This window comes from Streptopelia decaocto (assembly GCF_964273445.1).
Source record: "Streptopelia decaocto genome assembly, chromosome: 1".
Classification (NCBI taxonomy): Eukaryota; Metazoa; Chordata; class Aves; order Columbiformes; family Columbidae; genus Streptopelia; species Streptopelia decaocto.
Window position 1 is genome coordinate 63,393,983 of NC_138663.1, and position 24,391 is coordinate 63,418,373.

Here is a 24,391-nt window from a genome sequence, read left to right on the forward strand (position 1 = left end):
ATCCTGTTCCAAACAATAGGAGATTGTGCCAAATACCTGTATTGTCAAATCTTGATGGAAATCTCACTTTTAACCAACTACTTTAGCAGATTCAGTTAGTAAGAGGAGTTGAACTTCATCAGAATGTGCTTGTGTATCCCATAGCGCTCAAATTGGTTGTGAGAAAATAATACGTTAATATCTGCTGCATGGTTTCATCACAGATATTTGTGTGTATCTGTGTGACTTACTCATCAGTGTATACCTCTAGCTGGCAGGGATTTAAACTCTACTAATTGCTTGGAATGAGGAAGAAACTTTCCCATGCGCAGGTTCCACGTAAATGCTTATTGGGAAGGAGAAGGAAGGGATTCTCACACCTTGTGCTGATATGGCTTGTTTTTGGAGGTGACCTATTGGTCTGGCTTGCTGACATTTCCTGTTGTCTGTTCCTTTTAATTTTATTTACTTTCAGCCAAAATTGCATTCCATAAATCATGGCACTGCATATTGTGGCAGAGATACTGTAAAGGTCTTATTAGTTCTTCTGGATGAAGAAGCTGTCAATCCTCCTACGCAGAACAAAGCAGAACTCTTATATGACGATGAAAACTTAAATTTGTTTGGAATCACCTCTGTTTTGACACTCTTCAGGTGAGTTCTAGAAGGTTTTTGTGTTTGTTTTGTATTTGTTTATTGTGTGGTGGTGTTGTGTTTTTTTTTCGTTTGGTTGTTTTTTTTAGGAAATCTTATACTGAGTGGCAAAAAAAGCATTAATAGTACTTACACAAAGCAAATGAACAAAGTGTGATCTGTTGTGAGGTTGGGTGTAAAGGGAAAGCATTTTTAAAGTAGTCTCAAAAGTATTCTGCATCCTCATTCACATTTGCTTTATCTTCAAGATACTTTTATAATATGAACTTTTTGAGCTACTACATTTCTAGGCTGAACAAAACCCATGAGGAAATATCCTTTGCAACGAGCCTTCCAAGTATTCACCTCTTAAGTTGAATTTTAACTCCTAGGTTCAAATACTGTCTGTTCAGTAGCTAATTAGATTACTATTAATTTTGAAGATGCCTTCTTTGTCTAGCTACAACACAAGAGATTTTTGGATTATATCCCATTTTCTTCCTACATAATAATTATTTTGAAGAAGTTTTAAATGGTTAAATATTTTTTCCTGTTATGATCCACCAATCAGGATAGTACTGCACAAAGTATCTTGAAACAAATTCGCATACGTGGAGGTTTATTACTAGGGTCAGTAGCTGATGGCATATGTTGACTCTAATGGTGAAAGGTGCTTCGGGGAAGAATAAAATCAAAAGAGGAGGGAGAGGAAAATCTCTCCCTGGTGGCCAGCAGGGAAGTAAAGCAGTGAGGGCTCCCAGACGAGCATCCTCTGTAGTACAATGGTTGGTTCCGCATTAGTGCTTTTCTCAGGGTAACAAAATTGTCTTTGTAAGGACCTGCTCAAACCCCTTATTGACTGTCCTTGCTTTTGGTGCCTTTAGCAGTGATTGGAGTGTCTGTTCCTCAGGGCAGGGGCTGTGTGGCCTTTTATTAAGCTCAGTGCATGCACATATTTGTGTTCCCTGACATAAAACAGGAGCTAAAATGAAAAGGGTAGGAGAAGGGGTGTTTCTTATGCTGCTGGCAGTCATTTCCCATGATCCCACCATAACACTACCAGAGTGTGCAAGGCTGTGAGGTTAACAGCAAGGAAAGAGCAAACCAGTGATAGGTCCTAAATTGGAACACGGAGGATCCTGAAAGTTGAAGAATTTAAGGGTTCTATTAGATTTATCATTTGATGTCTTGGAGGAAACCAAAGGAACAAGCACACTCTAATAAAACTTTAAAAAAATACTTTCAGTAATAAGTTTAAATAAACCTGTAAATTTTAGTGTAAAAGGCAGTGTATAACAATATATTGTGGATTTTTCTTTCACCTCAAGTATCTGAGAATAGCTGTAGCTATACATTTCTATTTCATTATATAACAAGATGTAAATAAGTCTGATTTCAGTCTCTTATTTTTCTGATACTTCGGATTCAGGAAAATTGATCCATGTTACTTTTTAAATTGTTTTGTGAATTTAATAAACCACACTGTGTTTGTATTTTTATCAGAATGAAAAGGAGCTTAATAGGATTTAGGTTAATCCTCTATGTGAATGGAATCAAGGCTCACCTGAATTATTATTCTGAATTAAATGCTGCTATTATTCACAGCTAGAGATATTGATATTTTTTTCCCTTTAAAGTAACTCCTTAATTTAAAATGGGTTTTAAAACACTTCTGAATAAGAGTGCCCACTGAGAGCTTTGGTTTCACTTACCTCATTTGACTTTTTTCAGCTGAATTAATTTTCTTGAATTTTCCTCAAAAGGATAAGACATTGTTTGACTTAAAATCTTCTCAGTGTAGGTGTAAACAGGTACTGCTATCTGGGAATCTATATAATAATCTAGGCAATTCTTGTGTTTTCCTTAGTAATTCTTAGTGATCCATTTGTTTTAGATTTTATCTTCTGGTATATAGTTTTATGAATAAGTTAATTCTAAATCAAATATTTAAATGGAAGCACACAGATAATATTAAAAATATTGAATTTATGATCCTAAGTTATTGTTTTAGGAATAAAAAACTTTGCAAGAACTGAAACTTGCAAACAAAGCTGATTCTTAGTTTTTATCGGATTTTGTGTTCTGCATTTCTCAAGCAGCTTTACTGTAAGGCTCCAGTTGCTTTATGAATGCTGAACACCTTAATAGACACAGAGTAGTAGCTAATGTGTCACTCTGATTTGTACCAGTGTACAGGTACCTTATGGTGCAGCACTTTTTTGGTAGTCCTTGTGTCTCAAATATTTCATCTACAGAATTTGTAGTCTTCTTGCCAATCTATTGTTAACAGTAAATCTGGACCAGTTTGCAGGATAAATGGCAGTACCTTTGGCAGTCAACATCACTGCAGTTTTCATATTCTTTTTACGAATCTGATTCTGTGCATCATATTGTTGGTCACCTCATATAGTAAATGGTTTGTGGTTTTTGATTACATGGTAGTTTTTCACAATGCTTTTTGTTATTTCTAGAGATTTCATTACTAATGAATCTCAATATGTTTCAAGTTCGTGAGTAGTTTTGTCTGGGTTCAGGTCAATTTGAGAAAGCAGTGTTAATGTTTCAGGTGTAGACTGAGGCTAATTGAGAGCACCTCTCATTCAAAACTTTGGCATTTCAGGAATTCTTCTTGCTTTGTTTTACTGTTCTTTCAATAAATTTCTAGATTATTTGGGTAGATAAATCTCTGCACTGAAATCCTGCAAAAAAGCCACTGCTGAGAAGCAGCAATTGTGTTGTTTAACTTTTGGTTGGCTTTCTTTAATTAAAAATATATTCATTTAAATTTATGAAATACATGCATTTTGGGAACTGAATGTAAGCACTGACAATACATCCTCAGTGTTTTAGAACATCCTAACCAAGCTGAGGTTTTTCTTATTTTATTTGTCCTTTAGTTTATCTGTCAAATATTTTCCTTCTGTTAGCACCTCATTTCAATCTTCTGTAAAATATTCTTTTTAGATTTGCATTGTACAATTTCAATTTCTCTTGCTATTTTTTTATATTTTGAAGCTGCATGCAAGGCAGAAGTATTCTGTTTTTCCACAGTATGTTCAAATTTTTTAAGCAAACACAAAAATGTAGTGATGCTATTGAAATCAAAATAAGGTAATTCTGATATCATTAATTATATTATTTATGTTTTAGAGTTAAATTTTGCCTGACCATGGATTAAGTATTTTCATAACTTTTTGCAATAAAAGATCTCTTTTTCTGGTTTTGCAGGTTCAACAGGTATTCAGTGTTTGGGACAACTTGTTTGCTGCTGTTCTTTATATCATTCTCATCATCTTCTCATCCTAGTAATGTTTAAGCTAGTCATTACTTGCTCATTTCTTCTCTTGCTTTAAAAATTTCTGTCTATTAAGGAACATCCATGTTGATCTGGTGTACAAAGCAAATAATCTCTTGAAAATCCATTTCTGTGGGCACTGAAAAGGAAACTAACCTGTCCATGCACTGAATAGCAGTGATGATTTAATAAGTTGCTCATCCTGAGGAATCGTGAGTTGTTGGAGTAGTGGGATGCTGAGAATTTTATCATTGCGGGTTACAAAGAGGACTCACGAAGCAGAACAACAGTCTAGACAGGAGTATGCTGAAGCCACATATTTTGGCAATTTAAATAGCAAAAACATTGCAAGGTCCTGCAGAAATGTTGCACCAGAGACAAATAGAAATGAATAAAATGATGAATGAACTAAACAAAATAGATTTTATTCATGGAATAATTGAATAGAATGAGCTAAATAAATAAAATGAGTTATTTTTGATAAACTGTCCTTATATGCACACTTGCCTGACATGAGCATAAACGGAGAAGTTACTATTTACGGATGCATGGATTATTTATTTTTATTTCAAAACCAGAAAATCCCCTCTTGTATGCATCAATAACTTTTTGCATTACATGCATCAACATTTTTCATCCATGTACGTAACTATTCACATACTCAAATATAGGAGGGTGGAAGCATTTTGTGTGTGTGAGTGCTTCTATTGAAAAGTCTGTAAATATGAGGAAAATTATTTTGGATGTCAACCAGATGCCTGTTCAAGGGGTGTGAGTAGAATAGTGACTTGGTAACTCATTACCAGCTGCAGAACTGCATGTCATAAACATACTGCAAAATGCTACTAGAAATTGGAACTGTAGGCTTGTTTTCATTATGCTGTCTTCAGTTGTCACAGTACATGTGGTTACTTAAGACGGGAGAAAACAAAGTAAAGCTTGGAGAGTGAAGATATCTTCCTGTTTCTGAGGAACTTGGTGTGGTAGCTATTTTTCTTAACTAATTGCTTTTACACGTTCTAAATACTTCTTATCTCTTTTAAGTATAGATCTCCAGCACAATCCAGTGATTCTTCTCCAAAGCCTCTTAGACAACGTATTCAGAAATCTATGGATGAAAAAAAAAAGGAGGTACTGTGTAGGAATTGCTATGTGACTCCTAGATGTACTGAAGTAATAATGCTAAAATGAAAACAGCAGTGTTAAAATTCTCAAATATTTGCCTGAAATGTATCACATAGCTAAAGAAATAGAATTGTGATTCACTAGTGGTAACTGGCCCAACTTGAACGGTGTTGTAATATGAATGGAAATATCTAAAACTCCAGGTGGGAAAGACTTAGAAGTACTTCCTAATGAAGATCTCTTAATGGAGATGTATTGAGTTAATCTATATTGCTTCATTTAACCATCTGTGTATTTCAGGACTATAGAAATAAAACTGAAGCTATGTGAAAACAACAATAAAACTGAACACAGGCACCTATTTTTGGTTCTGATATAGGCATTCTAAAAGTGTAATAATTACTTTTTTGATGCATTTTTTTGGGAATGTTTTTATTTGTAACATTCTGAGGACATTTCCATAACATTTCTTTGTGAGCAATAAAATAAAGATGCTAATGTTTGCGATTTTGTAGATGAAATGGAACATTACAAGAGTATGTTGGTATTGTGAGTTGCACTATTCAAAGGAACAACTTAACTGTTTCTGAAAATTGCAGTCTTCCAGTGTACTGCATTTTATGTAGTTTTTTTTCCTCAAAATTGTCAGACTTGAATGTTAGGACTATGGAAGGAGTCAGAGCTTTTATCTTCCACAGCATTTCAATAGAGCGCTAAATAAAAATAGTGACTTAATATTTTTTTACAAGCTTAGTCCTGACAACAGGTAAAAGCACAAATGTAATTATTAAATAAAGAAGAAAACAGAGGTGTTTTAAGCCATCAGAATAAGTTCTAGAACAGCAAAATGCAAAATATGTTTCTGCCACTGGACATGAGGAGAACTTTATTGTATTACTTGTTTGAGAAGTAGAAAGTCATTAAAAGGGAGTAAAATTAAAAGCACTGTCAATATTTCCAGTATGTGTTTTAAATATACTCCAACTTCATTCTGAGTGGTTTTTTTTGGAATGGGGTTTTGGATAAATGCACTAATTATGGTGAAATTTATCTTAAAACTCGTAGGTGAATTATGAAAGATTGAAGCTGATGAGGAATCTGCATTATATTAATTTTACAATAAACAGCTCATTTAAATTGCAGTGTTACTCATCACATAGTAAAAATGTGATATGCTGCTTGCATAACACATTGAAAGAGACAGTTTTCTTATCTAAGTGGAGGTTTTGTAATTGGAGTCATGAACAGCTGTGTTCAGTATCAAAACAAATAAAATTATTATTTGAAAGTAATTGCCTGTCATATTTTGGGACTTTTGCTGGAAACTTACAAGGTTTTTGACACAAACTATCAAAAATGTGAGTCTCGAGGTCGATTCATATTATGAAACTATTTTTACTTTTTCAGAAATACTTGTTTGCTAACCAAAAATACCAGATTAGCAAATAGTAGTTCTTTCAGAGGTCTCTGAATAATTGAACAAGTTCTAATTCAGGAGCAGGAATTGCGTGCAAAGGTTCATCATGATACTGCTGCTTTTGTAGTGCATAAATCTAAAACGGTTCTGTGACTCCTATGATCCTTCTTAATACAATACAGCAGGGATGCCAAACTCATTTTCACTGAGAGCTACATCAGCTTTGTTGTTGCCTTCAAAGGGCCGAATGTAACTTTAGGACTGCATAAATGTGGGAGTGGTTTGACACCCTTGTCTTAGACCAACATTGAGGATGCTAAACTGCCACTAGTAATGACAATCAGACTTTACAGCTTTCTTCCAGTGTTTCCTATTGTACCAGAGAAACAAAGTACAGCATGGAACTGAGGTCAAATATCTCAAGATGGTTTTGCATTTTAAAAAAGTGAAAATAAAAATCATGCAGTTCAGAGTGTAAATGCTCCTTAATTATGTATCAGCATAGTGTCTTCTTAAGCAAGATAAGATGTCTGAGTGTTTCACATTATGTTTGCAGTTCTCTTTTCTGTGTATCAGCCGAACATTGCCATCTAAACTGTACTATGTTTCTGTGAAGTCCGGAGTTGTTCTGGTATTTCTATGTTCACTTTAGTCTTGCTTCTCCTTCCAGTCAACTAGAATTGTTGTACCTGAGCAACTAGTAACTTTTCTAACTAATACTCAGATAGTTCTCTAAGTTCAACTTTGGTTGCCATCCTCTCACATAAAATTCTGCTGTCTTTCTTGAAATATTAGTTTTTCATTTTGTCTTTCTCTGGCTTACTTTGTACCTCTCTAACAATTTCTACAGAGTTTCTTTTGCATGTTTCTTCTCCTTCCTTGTCTTCCTTTTTCTCTTTCCATACCTTCTTTGTGGATGAATACTTCTACAAACAGAAGTTCAGCTGTTATTGTTACATGAACAGTTCACAGATCTATATCTGACTTAAGTGTCCTTAGTGACACCTAAGTGTCAAAACTGACATGTCTTGTTACTTCTATACCATCCTGTGAATACCCAGCTGTTGATTTTGAGGTGGTATGTCTGTCTTTCCTGGTATATTCAACACTGAAGGCAGTATCCTGTTACTTTTTCTCTCATAGCACGTCTGGAATATATTCTCTATTTGTATGTCCACTCAACTGCGATTTATTAATTGTTTATTAAATGCTTATTTTAGCTTTTGGTGTGCTACTGTGTATTTTTCTTTGACTTGATAGTTGCAGCTTTGCCTTGTCTTTCTTCACTGAGAAGGCTGCGCAAAATTTTGTTATCAAAATGATTAGATGCTAGATGCTATTCTTCTGTTTGCATCTCAATCTGTCACTTTAAGTTGTAGTTGATATAAGATGCTTGTTTTAACCTATCCCAACCCAATGATGATTTCTAATTTGCTAACTTGAGACATCTGTCCTTGCTTAAATTCAGCCTGCACTACCAATCTTCACTGTTGGTTTGTTAATTTTCAGACTAGCTCTTTCAGCTCTCTGTTTTGTACTGTTTCTTATGGCTGAAGAGATTTCCTCTAAGTGTCTGCAGAACTCATTATCCTCCTTCAAAACCTTTTTCTGTGCCTTTAAATCAACATCTCCCGAAAATATAGCAGCGCTTTGTGTTGAGATGGGTGTCCATTACAATGACAGTATCAGTTCCATTCTCTATGAACCCATGTATTTATTGTCTTGGGTTGTAATGTCTCTTGGTAGTAATAAATTTTGTTCTGTCTTTACTGTGGAGCACCTGGGACAATGAATTGTTTGTGCATGACCATAGATCTCATATGCTGTAGTAGTATTTATCACCTCCTTACACTGAATACCAGTTTTCATTATTATTTCATACAACTGTCTTGAAATGTGTACAGGTTGCTTGTGAAAGTCACAGTTTTAAGTTTTGTTATGCAAAATGCACTAATTTTAACAATTATCTCAGGAGAGATATCATACATATGTTTTTTGAGTAAGACGATAGGAACATGGTGTTTCTTCTCAATGTCAGTGATTCTTCTGAGAAGTTTGTTGTGCAATATGTGTGATGGTAGCACTAGTTCATTCCATAAAATTGTCCTAAGGACTTTTTTTACCATGCTGCCCTTCATGGTTAGTCTATATTACAAATTTGTGATCTCTCATTAGTACTTGTCCCATAAAAGTCATCTTTTCTGCATTTGAGAGGGAAAGAAAAACACAGTAGTGATGATTAGGTTGATTGTATACTGAATCCCATTAGGATGCATGTATTGAATAAAGAACTCTAGGACAGTCTAGGAAGTGAAAGGAGAAATAATTCTCTAAATTAAAACAACAAACAAACAAAAAACCCCCAAATCATTATGCCCTCTCCTTCCTTAAGAGGGGAACTGATCTCTTACAAGAATTCTGCAGAATTATGTGGAGGAATGGAGATTGATAATGTTTAGACCTAGGGCACAACAAGATGCACATGTGCTTAATATCTAAAAATATGGAAAGTGGATAAAGTAAAAGGGTAGCCACAAACTAGAATTGGTGTTTAAAAATCAAATAAATCTGTGGGTATTTCCATTGTGCCAAAACAAATTCCTGGCAACAGTGCAAGGCAAAGAAATATTTTTGTCTTTCAATCCTCATTAAATACTGGAAGAGATGCAGAAAGATCACCTAACTATAACAGCATTTGTTAGGAGGCAAAGCTGTTGCTCTTATCCCTTGAGGAGAAAGTCGTTTGGGGAACTAGCATGTTGCATTTTTTCATTGCTTCTAGTAGAAGCAGGTAAGAGTTATAATAAGAAAGTCTTCTTTTGAGAGACAATTTAGAGTTTCAACTTTGCGATATATTGTTTAAGTGTCTTCTGGTGAATGGAGTTTTTTGGAAGGAGTCTTTAACTCAGAAAGGTCCATAGAACACCTACTGAGTTATGTCTTTTGTTGTCAGTTGTCCTTATCGCTCCTTTCTGCTTTATAAAAATATGTAGAAAGTTTAACTGGACAGGAGAGAGGTATTTTATCTAAAAAGGGTTCATCTAACCTTATGTCTGTTTCTTTAACCTGTACTTCAATTTATCTAAAATGGGTACATACCCTATTGTTTCATTTCAATGGGGTTTTGTAAATCCTGCTTATTGGTGGGAGAGGGGAATGGAAGGGCTGTTACAGTCACCTGCTTCTTTTAGGTTAAAGAGCAACTTAAGAGAATAAAAATCTTACACAGTAAGAGTTTCACCTTTCTTCTCCACCAAATTTCAAATTGTTGGTAAAATACTGTTCCTGAACTAATGAACTAATGGGATTGGGTACAACTAGGGAAATTTAGGACTTAAGAAGGAACAAAAGCTATTAGGCTGTGAGCATGCAATATATGAGAGATCACCGGGGTTGATGTTTGGTTTTTTGTTTTGGTTTGGGTTTTTTTTTGTGGTGTTGTTGTTGTTGTTTTTTGTTGGTTGGTTGTTTTTTTTGGTGTGTGTGTTTTGTTTCATTTTGTTTTTTTAGTTTTTGTTTTTTTTTGTAAATTTAGGATTGCTTTGGCCTTTTGATACATTGTTTTAGAAATCCTACAGTGTTGTTAACACATTTACCCTGAAACAGCTGCAAGGACTTTCAGTAGTTTGGCGTGGTTTTTTCGTAATGTAACTGTAGACAACCTTTCCTATATGAGGTACTGTTTCCTTCCAATTGGGAACATAACTGTAGCTCTAGTTTTAAAAAGAATTTGTGGCTTAAGCAATCTAACAAATCTTGGCATGCTTGAAGTTCATTGTAATTTTACTGTGTATAGAAATCCTTCCAAGGAAAAAGCTCCACAAAGTAAAAAAATCTCAGTCTGCCTTTCTCATGTGACTTGTTCGTGCCTATATAAAATGACTTAATATCTAGCTTCATGCACTGCTTTTATTTTTCATTGCTTAGTTCTCTAAATGCTGTTACTTGAGAGAATTGTTTTGCCTGTTGGTGATTCCATTACAAATAAACTGTGACTTGGAAAACTATCAGCAGGAAGTTATCAAGAGTTTTCTGTATGCCCACGATAATTGTGAACAGAAAATTCATAGTAATGAAGAGGAGAATCTTTGTCAGGTAGTAGTCCCATCTATTTAAGAAACATTTGTTTTTACGTGGAGTATAATTATGGAGAACACTAAGCTGACTGGAAGTTTCCGTGTGTATGGAGTATGCTAAAAATCAGTATCATGAGGGGAGAAGAAGGTTATGTTCAGCACAAAATCTGAAGAAAGATTTTATTAGTGTCAGTTGATAAACCACACTTGTATAGATATTTTTTTTTTCCTACAAGACTCCTAAACTACTTTCCTAGGATCTGTAGCTATGAGTTTTGAGTACTTTTGAAACCCAATAATGAGGTGATTTGAGGTTAAATGTTCTCAAAACAGTAATAGGTTCATTTAGGATAGCAAAAGGCTGGTAAAATGTCATGCTAAAAAAACTGGATCATTTCAGTACAATAAAAGCTTTCTATTACCTGAACTATTCAGGACATTTTTCATGTTTGAATAACATGATGCCTTGGTTTGGCAATAATCCGAACCATTTATTGTTTTGTTACTCTTCCCTTTGCACTCCCTTCCCTTTTTCAACTTTCTCTTTCAGCTAATCTTTAATATTTTGTTGTTGTTGTTGTTTTAAAAGGGCAAGGATAAAGGTAGAGAAAAGACATTTTCTCTTTTTATCTCTTTTCCTCTTCCAAATAGTACTCTAATTGTTTGGCTAGAAAATAAAAACATGTGTTTGTTGTTACTGATGTAGGTTTTCAAATTCTATTATGCCATTCCAGTGTATAAAAACCAAATCTCAACATTCTTACTGACTAAATATTGGCAGTACTGTCTGTATGCAGATGCTGGAAGGAGATCTGGAATAGATTATCAACTAGACTTTTAGAAATAAATAGAGCATGCACCATTGATATTTCATATAAAAGTGAATATTTTATATTGGCATCTTGAACAACTGAAAAACTTTTCTAGATATAGAAGTCAAGGTGCGAGAATGTTTTGCTTTGTCTACTTATTACCACTAGTAATTGACCTATGTGTGCTGAAATACTGTCCTAAATTCTGTCATGCTTTCTTCCAGCTGAACAGGACTAACAGCAGACTCCTTTTTCTGAAATGCAGCAGAATTTCTTTCTTTGTATAGGGATAACAGCAACATCCCACTTGCTTGTGAAGAGGAGAGGGGATATTAAGATTGAGTTACTTGTATGCCATTCGTGCAACTACTTGATTAGCAAATTCTGCTCCGAACGTCTTTTTGCTCTCCCTGAGCTGTGGGACATTGGAACGGTGCCCCCAAAACAGTGGATTTTGGGGAATTTAATGTGAAATAACTCTAATTTTGAAGAGCAGTTTCAAACTCTTCACAGGCTGCATTATGTGTGCTTCAATTGAGTTTTAAGTTACTTTAGAACTCAACACTAGTCTTGTGCTCTTTTGCTCTGCTATTAAAATTTACCTATTGCTACCTCATTCAATGTAGTACGGTTGTTTTTACTAGTGAATATACATTTCTAGACCAGTTGGGAAGTTTGACTGCTTCAACAAATGTGGTCTTGCACTCTTGATTTGTATATACCCTCTAGATTAGTGCTAGCATCAGCTGAAAAAGTCATATTTGGTAGAGCTTCGTATACTATTTGCAAATGACTAAAGGGTATGTGATGCAATACAGAGTAAAGTTCTGAGACATATTTCAAGCTTCAGTGAAGTTGAAGCAGACAGATGGGTTTGTGCTGCAAATTTTTCAGTATTTGATCTTCCGTCCTTTGACTCCACATATTCTAGTCTCTGCAAACTGAATTAGTGAAGTGTCAGATGAGAGTGGTAAAAAGAAACCTTGGTGTCCCAAAAAATAACTGAATTTATTGTTGGTTATAGAATGGTGGTTATCAGGCTTTCTCACTGAACTTTGTTCTTTGTGCTGTGTTTATTATATCTTCGTCAGGTCAGCACAAATTGTAGCTTATTTGCCTCTAGCAATATGAATGACTGAACTCGGTGCAAGTTATTGTTGCATAATTTTGAAAGTGTGTCATTTGGTGAACAATAAAGAATTGAGGGAATTTTAAAGCATTTAAAGGAAGCATTTAAGAAACAAGAAATATAGGAAATTATTTTTCATTACTATTACAGAAACAGCTTGAAGAAAGTGTAAGCCCATTATGTTCTGAATCTTGTAACAGTACAATAGGTTGTTGATTAAATTTAAACTAGATTTGAGTTGCATTGTTAATTATTTCAAGTTTTAAAGCTTATTCTAATTATAACTTCTCTATCCTCTAAAACTCTTTCTGAAAAGAGTATAAAGTTAACAACATGCACTTAATGACTCGGTGAGCTCAGGCATAAACTTGAAGCACACAAAACCTTGTGAATGTGTATGTATAAAGTCTTCCCTCATGGTAAAAGTTTTAAGTCCAGAGTAGATTAACACTTTAAAAAGATTAGAATTGTTGAGAGTCAGGCTGGTTAGTTGTCCCTGGTAAATCTGTCTTTCTTTCTCAGGCTGTTAGCCGGCATGGAGAAATTACAGTTTGGGAGTGATGCGCAATTGGGAAAATTGGGTCTTTTTAACTTTTGAAGAGAATACTGAGTTTAAAATAAAACTATATATGTACAGACATATTAAATCAGAAAGAAGAACTAAGTTTCTAAAAATATCCTATGTATTTATTTCCAAAAAGACTTTAGATGTGTTCACCTGGATAGCTGCAATATCGTGAAGAGATACTTAGGTTGCACCTGAATGATGAAAGGCTAGAGTTTGTTAGCTTATATAGATGAAAAGAGTATCAGATGAAAGTGGCATAAATCATGACTGAATTTTCTGGATGAAGGCCCCTGTGAAAAGAGATTTCTGGGAAGATTTTCTTTCTCTCTCGTCATCATTCCTCTCACTGAGTTTTTGAGTTGGAAGAAATGCATATCTATAAGGGTGAAGCCCGAACTGTGAACTTAAACATGCTTGTGTTAAGAAGAAAAGTAGACTTACATAATGCAAACTTTTTAATCAGAAAAGTGCTGTGAACCTCTTATTTGAGAAATATTTCCTGCCATCTGTGTATATCACAACCTTTATTTTGTGACAAGTTTCTTGCGTTTTCTTTTTCCTGATATATTTGTATTGTGTAGCACCTGTTCAGCCCAAATTTATTGGATTTCATCTCTGCTGTTGTAACAGAATTATTAACTAAAACTCCTAATATCATTACTTGGCTTGCACTATGCCTTTCAACATATTTTGTATAATCCAGTAGTCTTTCAAGTGAAAGTGAGGGCAGCATTTGACTTGCAGAGTCTGTAGCATTCGTGATAAATTGGCTGGAAGGTACTAAGCTTGGACCCTGAAAGTCTAAGCTGATGTGAAGCTGTAACTTAAGTGTAAACAGTGGAAGTTTGACATATAACCATCGATTCCATTAAATACAGATATATTGAAAAATTTTATTTTATTTTTTGTAGTGGAACCAAATCTATTGATTTACCTGTAGCATGAGACTAGGTTCCCTGCTTCCAAAACTAGGAGGTAGGGATGAGCAATGGAGAAACACATACAAAAGTGTTCTCCAAAACTGTAGATTTCTGGCAACTTATGCTATATGGATATAGACTCATCTGGACTCCTGTGTGCAGTTCTGTGCACCACAATATAAAAAAGATGTAAAGCTACTGGAGAGTGTCCAGAGGAGGGCCAGCAAGTTGGTGAAGGTTTTGAAGGGCAAGCTGTATGACGAGTGGCTAAAGTCACTGGGTTTGTTCAGCCTGGAAGAGACTGAGGGGAGACCTCATGGCGGCTACAGCTTCCTCACAAGGGGAGGAGGAGGGGCAGGCACTGATCTCTTCTCTTTGGTGACCAATGACAGAACCAAGGGAATGTCAGGAAGATGTGCCAGGGGGGATTTAGGCTGGACATTAGGAAAAGGTTCTTCCCCCAGAGGGTGGTGGAGCACTGGAACAGGCTCCCCAGGGAGGTGTCATGGCCCCACGTCTGACAGTGTTCAAGAAGAGACTGGACAAGCCCTCAGACACATGGTGTGAACTGTGGGGTTGTCCTGTGCAGGGACAGGAGTTGGACTGGATGATCCTTCTGGGTCCCTTCCAACTCAGGACATTCTTTGATTCTATGACAAATGTGGAGTTAGACATTGGCATTCAAGGAGAAAATCGCTTTATTTCATGAGTAAATGGGAAATCTGAAATTTGCCAAAGATCAGTTCTATATTCCAGGTTTAGGTATATTGAAGCTTAGTTTACATTATCTACTATTCCTTTTCAATGTTGCTATTATGCAGTCCTCTGTATAAATTGGTTAAGTGGTGAGTTTCATCCTGTACTTGCATTTATGAACTGACCTCTCAAAGATAATGACTTGTAGAAGTATAATAATCCACTGTAGTATCTATGACTGCTACTCAAAATGGTAGAGTCTGCAGTCTATCAAAAGAGGGGACTTTCTGAAAAGAAATGAAATGAAAAGATGAAATGAAAATGATTTTAAAATTACTTTAGGACTTTAATAGAATCATTTATTAGTATTCTTTAAAGCCTTTACACTTTGTAAATAAATACTTCATAAATATTTTTTTTTATGTGAGCGTACTAATTTTTTTTCTGGTATTTTACATGATCTAAAAACTTTAAAGACAGAATAATCGGGAAACTTATTATTTCATTAGTCTTACAAGTATTGTCTTTTGTAAATAAATCAAGCTAATACCAGATTGCTGTTTACAGATGAAGCAATCTTCAATCAAATCTCAGTTTGCATGCACATATAAAAATGAGTTGAGTGAAAGAAATGGTCAGCAATTCCTCAGCAGTAACCAAATTCCAACCTGCATGCACCCTGCACCAAAGCGACATTTAAAAGCTGGATATCTCACAGGTGAGCTGTAGTAGGTTCAAATAAGTAAATGGGATACTAATATTTCTAATTATTCAAATATATCAAACAAGGCTTTAGTAAAACTCAAATGTAAATATGTTTTCAAGAAAAAATTAGACTTCTCATTGCTCTGTGTATGCTATGATCAGTTAAATGTATTTGCATTAAAATTGAAATGCTAATGCTTTGAAAGTATCAGTCTGAAAAATACATATTGAAGTTATCTTGAGGTAAAAAAGATACATTTTACATACATTACATAATGTTACTTATTTTACAAAAGTAAGCTGAGTGAAATTTGTGGTTTTGCCATTAACGAAAGGAAAAAATTGATTTACTCCTCTATAAACCATATCGTATCTATAATTTATAGGCCCTTTAAGCATCTTTTCCAGTATCTTAAAGTTATAAATCCAATTCTAAGTTAAGTTGCTATTAAATGTTTTTAAGCAATGTCATTTTAAATTGGTAGTACACTTACGAACACATAGCAAATGTAACTGCAATGACCAGCAAAGGATTTTTTTACTGAAAAAGCACTAGTTTTGATCTAAAATAATCACATGATAGTTCTATGATAGAAAAAAAATATGAATAATCCCAGGTAACTTTTTATTTTTTCACATATAATTTTGATATTCTTACATGACAGAAGGTATGAATTCAAGTCTCGATGTACCAGGGTTTGGAACTATTTCTGAAAATGTTCAGCAGACTAGAAGTTTTACAGAAATGAGGAAGCTGAGTTGTCAGCCAAGAAACAAGAATTCCAAGAATGAACAGATGGACTTGAATAATGACAAAGTAATCTGTGGTAAGGAAAATGAACCATTTTTGAAAAAAAATGCTAAAAGACCTAAGACTTCAAACAACCCTCAAGAGTTGGACAGCAAAATGAGTGAAAAAAGAAAACGCAGCAAAACTTCAAGCAAGAATAAATTGATTGCTGGTCAGGCAAAATTGACTGATTTTTTTCATCTCTAAGTTTTTATTTTGACATACACGGTACACTGACTGTTTCAGAAGTTGTAAAATTTTGCAAGAAAAAGGTGCAATTTATAAATTGCTTCCTTTCGTACTCAAATAAGTGGAAGTAGCTTGTGCGTAATAAAACAAATACTTACAAGTCTGGATTATGCAGAAGTCTTTTATTTTTTGATAACAATACAATGTTAGTAATTACAGCTATGTTCTGTTTTGGTAATGAATTATGTTTCCCTCTACAGTGTGATGGCAATGTATTTTTGGATGCATATATATAGCCACACTAAAACACAGGAACTTCAAATTACATTAAATTCATAATAAAATGTTTAATCTTCAAAGAAGGTCATGTAGATCAGTAGTTTTCAGACTTGCCAACAAGGTCGATAGACTCTTCCCAGCATACACCTGAGAGCTACAGGAAAAAAATCTGAAGGTTAAATCATTAGGGAACTATAATTCTTAATGGCCTATGAAAATATTAATATAACAAACGCTTCCTCCACCGTGGACTGCATATAATAGATGTAAAATGGAAATCCAAGATTTCATCAGCCTTAGGAAATCCCAAACGTGACGTGGGTTTTTTTTTTTTTATATGAATCTTTATTAAATTGCTATATAGAAATTGCAATTCTTTACCTGAATTAAATAATTTTTGTGTAAAAGGGAAAATATACTTACTGTCAAAATCTCTTCTTCCTATAGGGAATTTAACTGAATCTTCTTCATCTGCAGTTTCTCTTTCCTGTATTGATTCAATATTTTGAATTTCAGTGTCAGCTGGAAGAGCCATGGCTCCCTTCAGTGCAAGATAAGGTAGTTGCTTTCTACCTAAGTTGATTGGCATAACATGATTTAAGAAATCATGTCTCGAAGCTGTGTCCTGTTTTAAGGGGAAATAAGCGTAACAGTTTAAAGTCAGTTATGTTCACTTTTTATACTTGACATTTCATACTTTATACTTAGCAGTGCAAGTATTTTATCTTTCAAGATGCTGTTTTAAAATTAATGGCTGAAATGGTTTTGTGTTAAAGAACATGAGAAAATAATGAGTCTTCTATTTGGTGGGCTTAAAAACCTGTTGCTGAATATGGGACATGCTGAGTCAAACACAAATACAGGCTTTTCCTCCCACAAGTTTTGGCTACATATTGTTCTATAAAGATCAGGTTTCTTTTATTCGACTGTTCAAGTTACGCATTTTAAAATCTTGGAATTAGATAATTGCAACTGAAAATTTGTTCTTGACTATAGTGTGCTAAACTGATATTTGGTATATTCAGCAGGTTATTGTTTTAAGTTAATGTACTTGTTTTCTAAGGGGTTATAAAGAGAATGCCCATCTTACGGTCAAGCCAAAATGTAAAACTGAAAACTCACCAAAACCTTCATGTTTCTGTCATCCTCTTCATCCAAAGCACTGCTGTCTTCAGTCATATAATGCTTCAGCAAAGGTATAGCAACTCTGTTCGCAGCTCTATCTCTATTTTGAAGAGATTTTCCTAGATTTAATGTGGTTAGCAACATATCTTCATCTTCTATCTTTTGCAGAGATTTTGAAACTGAGAGTAGAAAACCTTGAGAAAAAAGAGAGAGAGAGAGAATTAACATGTATGATGAGATACACATTCTTGGTTACTTAATGCTTGCATAGAAGTTAAACAGTTTTAAAATGTTAAGAAAGCTTTTCCAGTTGTAAATGAGTATGTTCTCCTTCTGTGTCCACTTTATATATTTTACAGATTGAATGGAAACCACTTCAATGGCTGAGTTCACTCTTTTAAAATGACTCATATTAAGGAGTAATCTTTTGTATAATCCTTCTAATCCCATCTGTTGTTTAGAACTACTTAAACATTTCTTCAGCATGGATAATTTGTTTCTTTGTATGCTTTTAGAACAGCACAGATTAGTTCCTTTTGATGGATCAGTGTAACAAAGTTCCCAGAAGAAGTTATGTCCATTTGTGTTGTTTATAAAGCCTTACCTCCCGTTAAGGCAATTTAAAGAAAAGGAACTAATCTATCTAAGCAAGTAGGATTGCTGTAAAGGCGTGATCTATCACTGGTTTTGATCAAAACTGATTCACGAAAGAGATGAAAAGTGTAAAATTTAACAATAGCTTAGACTACTACTGTTTTACAGCTGAAATTATTCATTTGTATTTTGATGTCCATTGTAGCAGGTTACATTATTCAGAACTTATATCTAGAAATCTTTATTATTATATTACCCAAGTAATTGTCTGCATTTTCTTTGTGAAAATGGACCTTTCCCAGCTACAAGTATATTATAGTCGGATATGCGTGCTAAGAATGTAGAAAGAAAATTTAAAGTCAGTCATTTATTTTGAAGTCTTTGAAGTCTACCTATTACTCTGTGAAAGGAAATGTGAGAATTTCTGCATAACATTTTTTTTTAACCTTACATGAAATGCAAATGGGGCCAGCTCAAATTCAGCTAATCTCTTAATGTTAGTGATTCAAGCCATTCATTCAGTGGCTGCGTACCTCTTAGATAGTTCCCATCTCTTAATTTTATGTTTCTTTTAATGTTTAGGCTTGCGCAGGGAGGCAAATATCCTCCTAGTCAAGACAAACCACTAGGGAGTTGACAAAGAACCTGACTAAGCAGAAAGAGAACTGCTTCCCCCTTGTTTTCCTCCCTCACTCTCCGTTTTGCTTTTTCTGCTTTTTCTCTGTAGTGTTATAGAGTAAGAACAAAGTGTAGATTTTTAGTAGCAAAGGTGATTTTTGTACAGTGGTGTTTTTTGGTTTTTGTTTTTTGTCTTTTACTGATGTGTTATAAAGGAGAAAGTAAGTTTCCTATTTAATAGTCTAGACAAGTCTACAATACATCAATTGTAGTCATGGGTGGCAAGTATACATTTTGTATACATTTGTATACATTTGTATACATTTAAACCTGTTACAATAAGTCAAAGGAAGGAATATGAGTGCTGCTGAGAGATGTCCCATAGTCTTAGGGAAGTACGGGAAGAGTAGTAACAATTCCTGCTGAAACAGGCAGTGATACAACACTAATCCATGGACTGAGGATGTTATGTAGAAGAGCTGACCAGCAGTGTGGGTTTTTTAATCGCTGCTCACTGCTAAACTTCATAGAAAAGTAAACCACCTTGCCAAAGTAACTTCTTAATAAGAAGTTTCATGGGAGAGTCTCTCTTGCAGGACTAAGCATATCTCGATTAAAAGACATTTTGGATATACCAACTTTTCCCCAAATAAGGAAAGTGCATTTAATGCTTTCCTCATAGACCATCTCTGACAAATTGAATTATCGCTTCTCATTCTTTACATTTCCTTGCTTTGGAGATTGTACTTGCCTCTGGGCAATTGAAGTGGTTTGTTTACTTTGATTTTGGTTGCCTGGCTACAGAGAAGACAAATTTGAAAGTCAGTTGTATATGGTTTTGCACTTCTCATCCAACCTCTATTTACTAATTTGTATTCTTCCCTTGCATTCAGTATTTGAACAGTTTTGTTCAATTAATAAAGCAAAGGTCATGTATGATCCGTAATGGTACTCTTCATTTAGCTCAGCCTAGGCAGAACAGGAGGAGTGTTTTGGAGTTTTCTCTTTATATGTTGGTATATGCATTAAGAGTTGGGGAACAAGCTATCCACCAAATAATTGTGTATGTGGCAGGAGTTTCTGTTTATCTGGAGCTATAGTACCCACAGGTGTGCAGCCTGTATCACACATGGCTTGCTTTCAAATGTTATCTTTCATTTATACAAAGCACAGTTAAAATAAGAACTGACCTGGATCAACTGGAAATTCCATCCACAGTGTCTCTTTAGTTTTCTACTGTGTCTACAAGCTGATGTTTACAGAAGAAAGTAAGTTCAGGGCAAACTTATGGTACTCTCCCAGTATCCTCTAGTGTTTCTCGAACTGGCTGTTGATTTTTAAGGATTGTTAAAGATCTGATAATTAGAAGAACCTCCTAATTACACTGTTAAGAAATCAATAGCGTATGTCTACAAATTCAGTGAATTTTCTGCCTGTTCAGAGCAGTATACAGCAGTTGTAGACCTGCAGATTTGCAATGCACTGTGTAAGTCTCTTCATAATGCCTTTGAGAATCCTGCCACTCTGATGTTTACATTTTTTCCTTTTCATCTTGAAACTTTAAATTTTAGTAAAAATGTAAAATGTTTTCATATACTAGCTTCTACATTTTATAGTTTATCAAATTGGCTTTTTATTTTTATAGTAATTAATAACCTACTGCTTCTTACAGAGCAATAAAAACTATTTTGAGAAACTTTTTGCTTCTATGTTGCGTCTTGTTACAATGAAATATGAACTCCTAACATCTGAAATCTGATGTGGTATATGTGAGTAAACAAAATCTAGGTGATAATGTGCCTGGAATTTTTCTCATAGTTATTTTGAATTCTAGGCATGAGTTATGAAACAACTATAATAACTTTATTTGGTGGTGTAACTACTGTAATTGTCACATACAAGTGTTTGAGCCTAATGCCTAGCATTGACTGAACAGTAAATAAACCAGCTCTATGTTACATAAAAGTCAAACTTGTTTTTTTTCAATATTATCAACATTGAAAAGCTTCACAATGCAAGAAACTATTTAAGCAACCTTAACAAATCATTTAGTGAATCTTAAAAGAGCACAGAAATAATCCACTAACCCTTAGTGAAGCAAGTACTATTACAGGGCAGTGAATACTATTGTTTTTTTCTTGTGAGAGAGTATAAGCCTCAGTTTTTAGGAATCTTGTTTCTTGTGAAACAGTAAGTAACATTGCATTATGAGTCCACAAAGTATTTTTACACTGCTTTGGATGTGAGGTACATTCTTGAGATATGCTATTTTGTAAGTAATTCTTGAAATGAAAACGAAGGTCAGAGGTGCTTACAAGAAGCTGTGACGCCTAAAAAGAACATAGAAATGCCGTAGTATGCTTTTTATGTGGTAAGCTGAGCCATATACCTGAGGTGCGGGTCTGGGTTTCTCCTCCGGGCCCTAGCCAGAGGAATTGGGTATCTTTTCATTCTGTTATTGTGAAGTAAAATTTAAAACCTAGAAAGGACCCATCTCGTATTCTCTCTTTTGTTTGCCATACCAGTCCTTGATACTGACTATTCTACTCTTTCCTCCTGCCATTCCTATGGTATAAGCACTGTGGTTTACAGAACCTTATAATATTTGTGACCTCTTAATTGCAGCAGTAGAATATTATTGCAATGCTTGTGATTGTTATCCGAGATTTAGGAGTGATATTATTATTTTGAGAGTATTGTAATCTTGCAATGCTTTTTCTTTACTATTATGTAAGCCAGGAAACTAGCTAAATTGTACCTGCTCCTGTTATATCAATTATAGTTGGGTCTTTTTCATCACAAGCATGTGAACTTTTATATGTTTGAGACATCTGTCTCACAGGCTCTAAGGAAGGGGAGTTGCAGGCCATTAATCATAAGGTTTATACACTGTATTACCTTTGTCTGCAGATGAGACTGTGCTACCACTGATACTCAAAAGTACAGCCAGATACTTATGAAAGTTTTCAAGACTTGCTGTACAGAATGTCAGTCACACTGGAGATCCCAATGGAAGCTGTCCAGAAGAAATCACATAAGGTTCTGGATAGATTATGTACCTTCATGCCAGCATGCCTCATAGTTCTCATAGATGAGCGCCTGTTGGAGTCAGCCAAATTACTCTGGCAGATCTTTGCTTCTTTAGTGTTGACAATCCAGATGGGTGGATTGTTGTTATCCAGTGCTTTCAGCAAGCTTTGAACAAGTCTATAAACACAGGCGCCAGGGTTGCTAACTGTGGCAGCAGTCCACTAGACAGATGAGCACCAAGGTCTACAAAGATCAATGCCATAAGATACAGAATTACACAAAAATTTAGTTATTTAGAAGGAAAAAACTTTCTGCTTTTAAAGTATCTCATTCTGGTTATGAGCTAATGCTGTTTTAATCAGGGGCGTCTTTCATGGAAGATAGTGGTGTTGTCAGTGAAATATAAAGAATTATTTGCATTGATATCAAATCATGAAAGATTTGCCTTATCCAGAGTTATATTTTGTTAGACACAGTTAAATTCCCAGTAAAAAATTAAAATAGCTTAGCATATTCCTGCATTTAGCGCTTGCTTGACATCTCTCATATTTTGATATTAAGTGTAATTTTGCCCAAAGGCAAGCAACATCAGCTATCTTTTCTGTGAAATGTACTGCTGCAATGACTTTTGCCAAACATGGACTTCTACTTTGTCATTCATTTAGATACCAAGTTTTGAATGAAAGTGTTGTTTGCAGCTGAAATTGCTCTGTCTCACCATTTTGGGGGCTGCTCTCTGCCATTCATAGTTATATCCAAATTGTTTCACATTCAAAGAATAATTACTTGCTGACATTATGTCTGATTCTCTGAGATGTTTTCAGCATGCGTCCCATAACATAATCTGTTTCCATTTCTGCTGACCCTGGCTGCTATGGACATAGATTTGTATGTGACTTTTAAAGGAGCAAGGGTTCCTTGCCCTTTATGCTATACGCATGAGTATGAGGCAGCTGAGTACACATGATATTTATATAAGAGATTATTATTATTATTATTATTTTTTTTTTAAATGGAAGTGGTACATATACACAAATAGAACCAATATAGATTACAGCTTCAGCTGGATGAGTCATTGATACTTTGCATGGGTAGTGATTCTTTTTGGCTATACAGTGATTTGCCAGTGTTGTTCTACTTAGGATCTGAACTCAGAGATTGATTTTTGTTCCTCACTCTTGTTTACAGTATCACAGTTCGCACCAGCTTGCCATTCAAAATAATGGTCTATTGGAAGAAAAACAAACCTTTACAAAATTATAAAAATCTCCAGCACTGTCTTTATTATTATATAGGGATCTTTAAATCTCTTCTGTGTTTTTGACATATGTTTTTCTTGAGCAAAATGGAAGACAGAGATCGCATTTACCCATTGCTTACCCAAGACTAATTCCAAATTTTTTGGAAACTTAAGCTACTAATTATTTCACAGATTTCATGCTTAAAAATTGCTGTTAAATGAAATTAAATTGGCTGTTAGCTGTAATTTGTTACCTACCTGTTGATTCAGAGGTGCCATCTATAATTACAATAATTAATTTTAAGTAAGCATGCTAGGTAATTCCTGGCAAGGAACGATCAGGTTTTAAGATTGGATTTTAACATTAAAAAAAAATCTATACATTTCTGCCTGCTAGAAGGGCAACACAGCAGGTCACAAACAGTCCAGGACACATCTGGAATTCACTGATGATGACTTAAAAGCTGATGAGGGGAGAGAAGCACTCTGGACCTGATATCAATAACTGGTAAATGGATGTGAAAAGTGACCAGGCTGTGGCTGCAGTGACTGTGAAATGGTGGAGTTCAGGATTCTGAGAGAAGAGAATAGAGCAAATAACATCACAGCTTTGAATTTCAGAAGAACAAACTTTGCTCTGTTTAGAGTTCTACTTGGGCCAAACCCATGGAATGAAGGCCCAGAGAGAATGAAGGGTCCAGGATTGCAGGGTCACCTCCTCTAAACTCAAGATTTGTCCATCTGAAACTCAAGGCAAGGTGACAGGAGGCCTGTGTTGATCAACAAGAAGCTCCTGACAAAACTCAAACACATTCACAAGGGATGTGGAATCCGGGACAGGTAACCTGCGAGACTATAGACACACACTTGCTGATTGTGTGGGATTACCTTAGAAAAAACAAAGATCAGATGGAATTAAATCTGGTGAGGGGTGTGAAGGACAAAAATGAGTTCTACTGCTCTATCTATAAAGGAAGAATTTGTAAAATGTAATACAAGACTTTTAAATATGGTGACATTATATTTGTTGGTGGCAAATGATGGAGAGCTGTATAGTCATTAGTGGAAAGTAGTGGAGAGTCATTTTTCTCTTCATATTTAATAAATGGACAACAAGCATGTATTTATTACATTCCATAGGTTTTTTAAGCATTAATAGAAACAGCTGTTG

The 24,391-nt window shown here is 34.9% G+C and overlaps 2 protein-coding genes across 7 annotated transcripts in view; one reads left to right on the forward strand and one right to left on the reverse strand.

Annotated features, from left to right (window-relative positions):
• The window catches only part of PARPBP (PARP1 binding protein), a 46,437-nt gene extending 30,072 nt beyond the window's left edge, over positions 1 to 16,365 (forward strand). Inside the window, exons 8-11 of one of the 6 annotated variants that reach the window (XM_082063883.1) lie at positions 455 to 633; positions 4,952 to 5,045; positions 15,224 to 15,368; positions 16,021 to 16,365. In XM_082063883.1, the coding sequence (XP_081920009.1) occupies positions 455 to 633; positions 4,952 to 5,045; positions 15,224 to 15,368; positions 16,021 to 16,352 (750 nt within the window). In that variant the 3' untranslated portion in view covers positions 16,353 to 16,365. Of the gene's footprint in view, positions 1 to 454; positions 634 to 3,840; positions 3,918 to 4,951; positions 5,046 to 15,217; positions 15,369 to 16,020 lie in introns of those variants that run through there. The other 5 variants (XM_082063884.1, XM_082063885.1, XM_082063886.1 and 2 more) reach the window with 5 other exon arrangements.
• Positions 16,366 to 16,829: 464 nt separating this feature from the next.
• On the reverse strand, positions 16,830 to 20,902 carry PMCH (pro-melanin concentrating hormone). Its single transcript, XM_082063936.1, has 2 exons — positions 17,736 to 20,902; positions 16,830 to 17,238 (listed from the first exon to the last, which is right to left on the reverse strand). Exons 1-2 carry the CDS (start codon positions 17,982 to 17,984, stop codon positions 16,834 to 16,836), a joined length of 654 nt encoding a protein of 217 aa, XP_081920062.1. The 5' UTR covers positions 17,985 to 20,902; the 3' UTR covers positions 16,830 to 16,833.
• Between the last annotated feature and the right edge of the window lie 3,489 nt (positions 20,903 to 24,391).

Excerpts from the sequence above, each read along its gene's own strand:
- PMCH (XM_082063936.1), bottom strand. The coding sequence starts at position 17,984 with ATGTGTATCTCATCATACATGTTAATTCTCTCTCTCTCTCTTTTTTCT. Across the intron at positions 17,239-17,735 it reads ACAGAAACATGAAGGTTTTG|GACACAGCTTCGAGACATGA; the intron begins GTGAGTTTTCAG and ends CCCTTAAAACAG.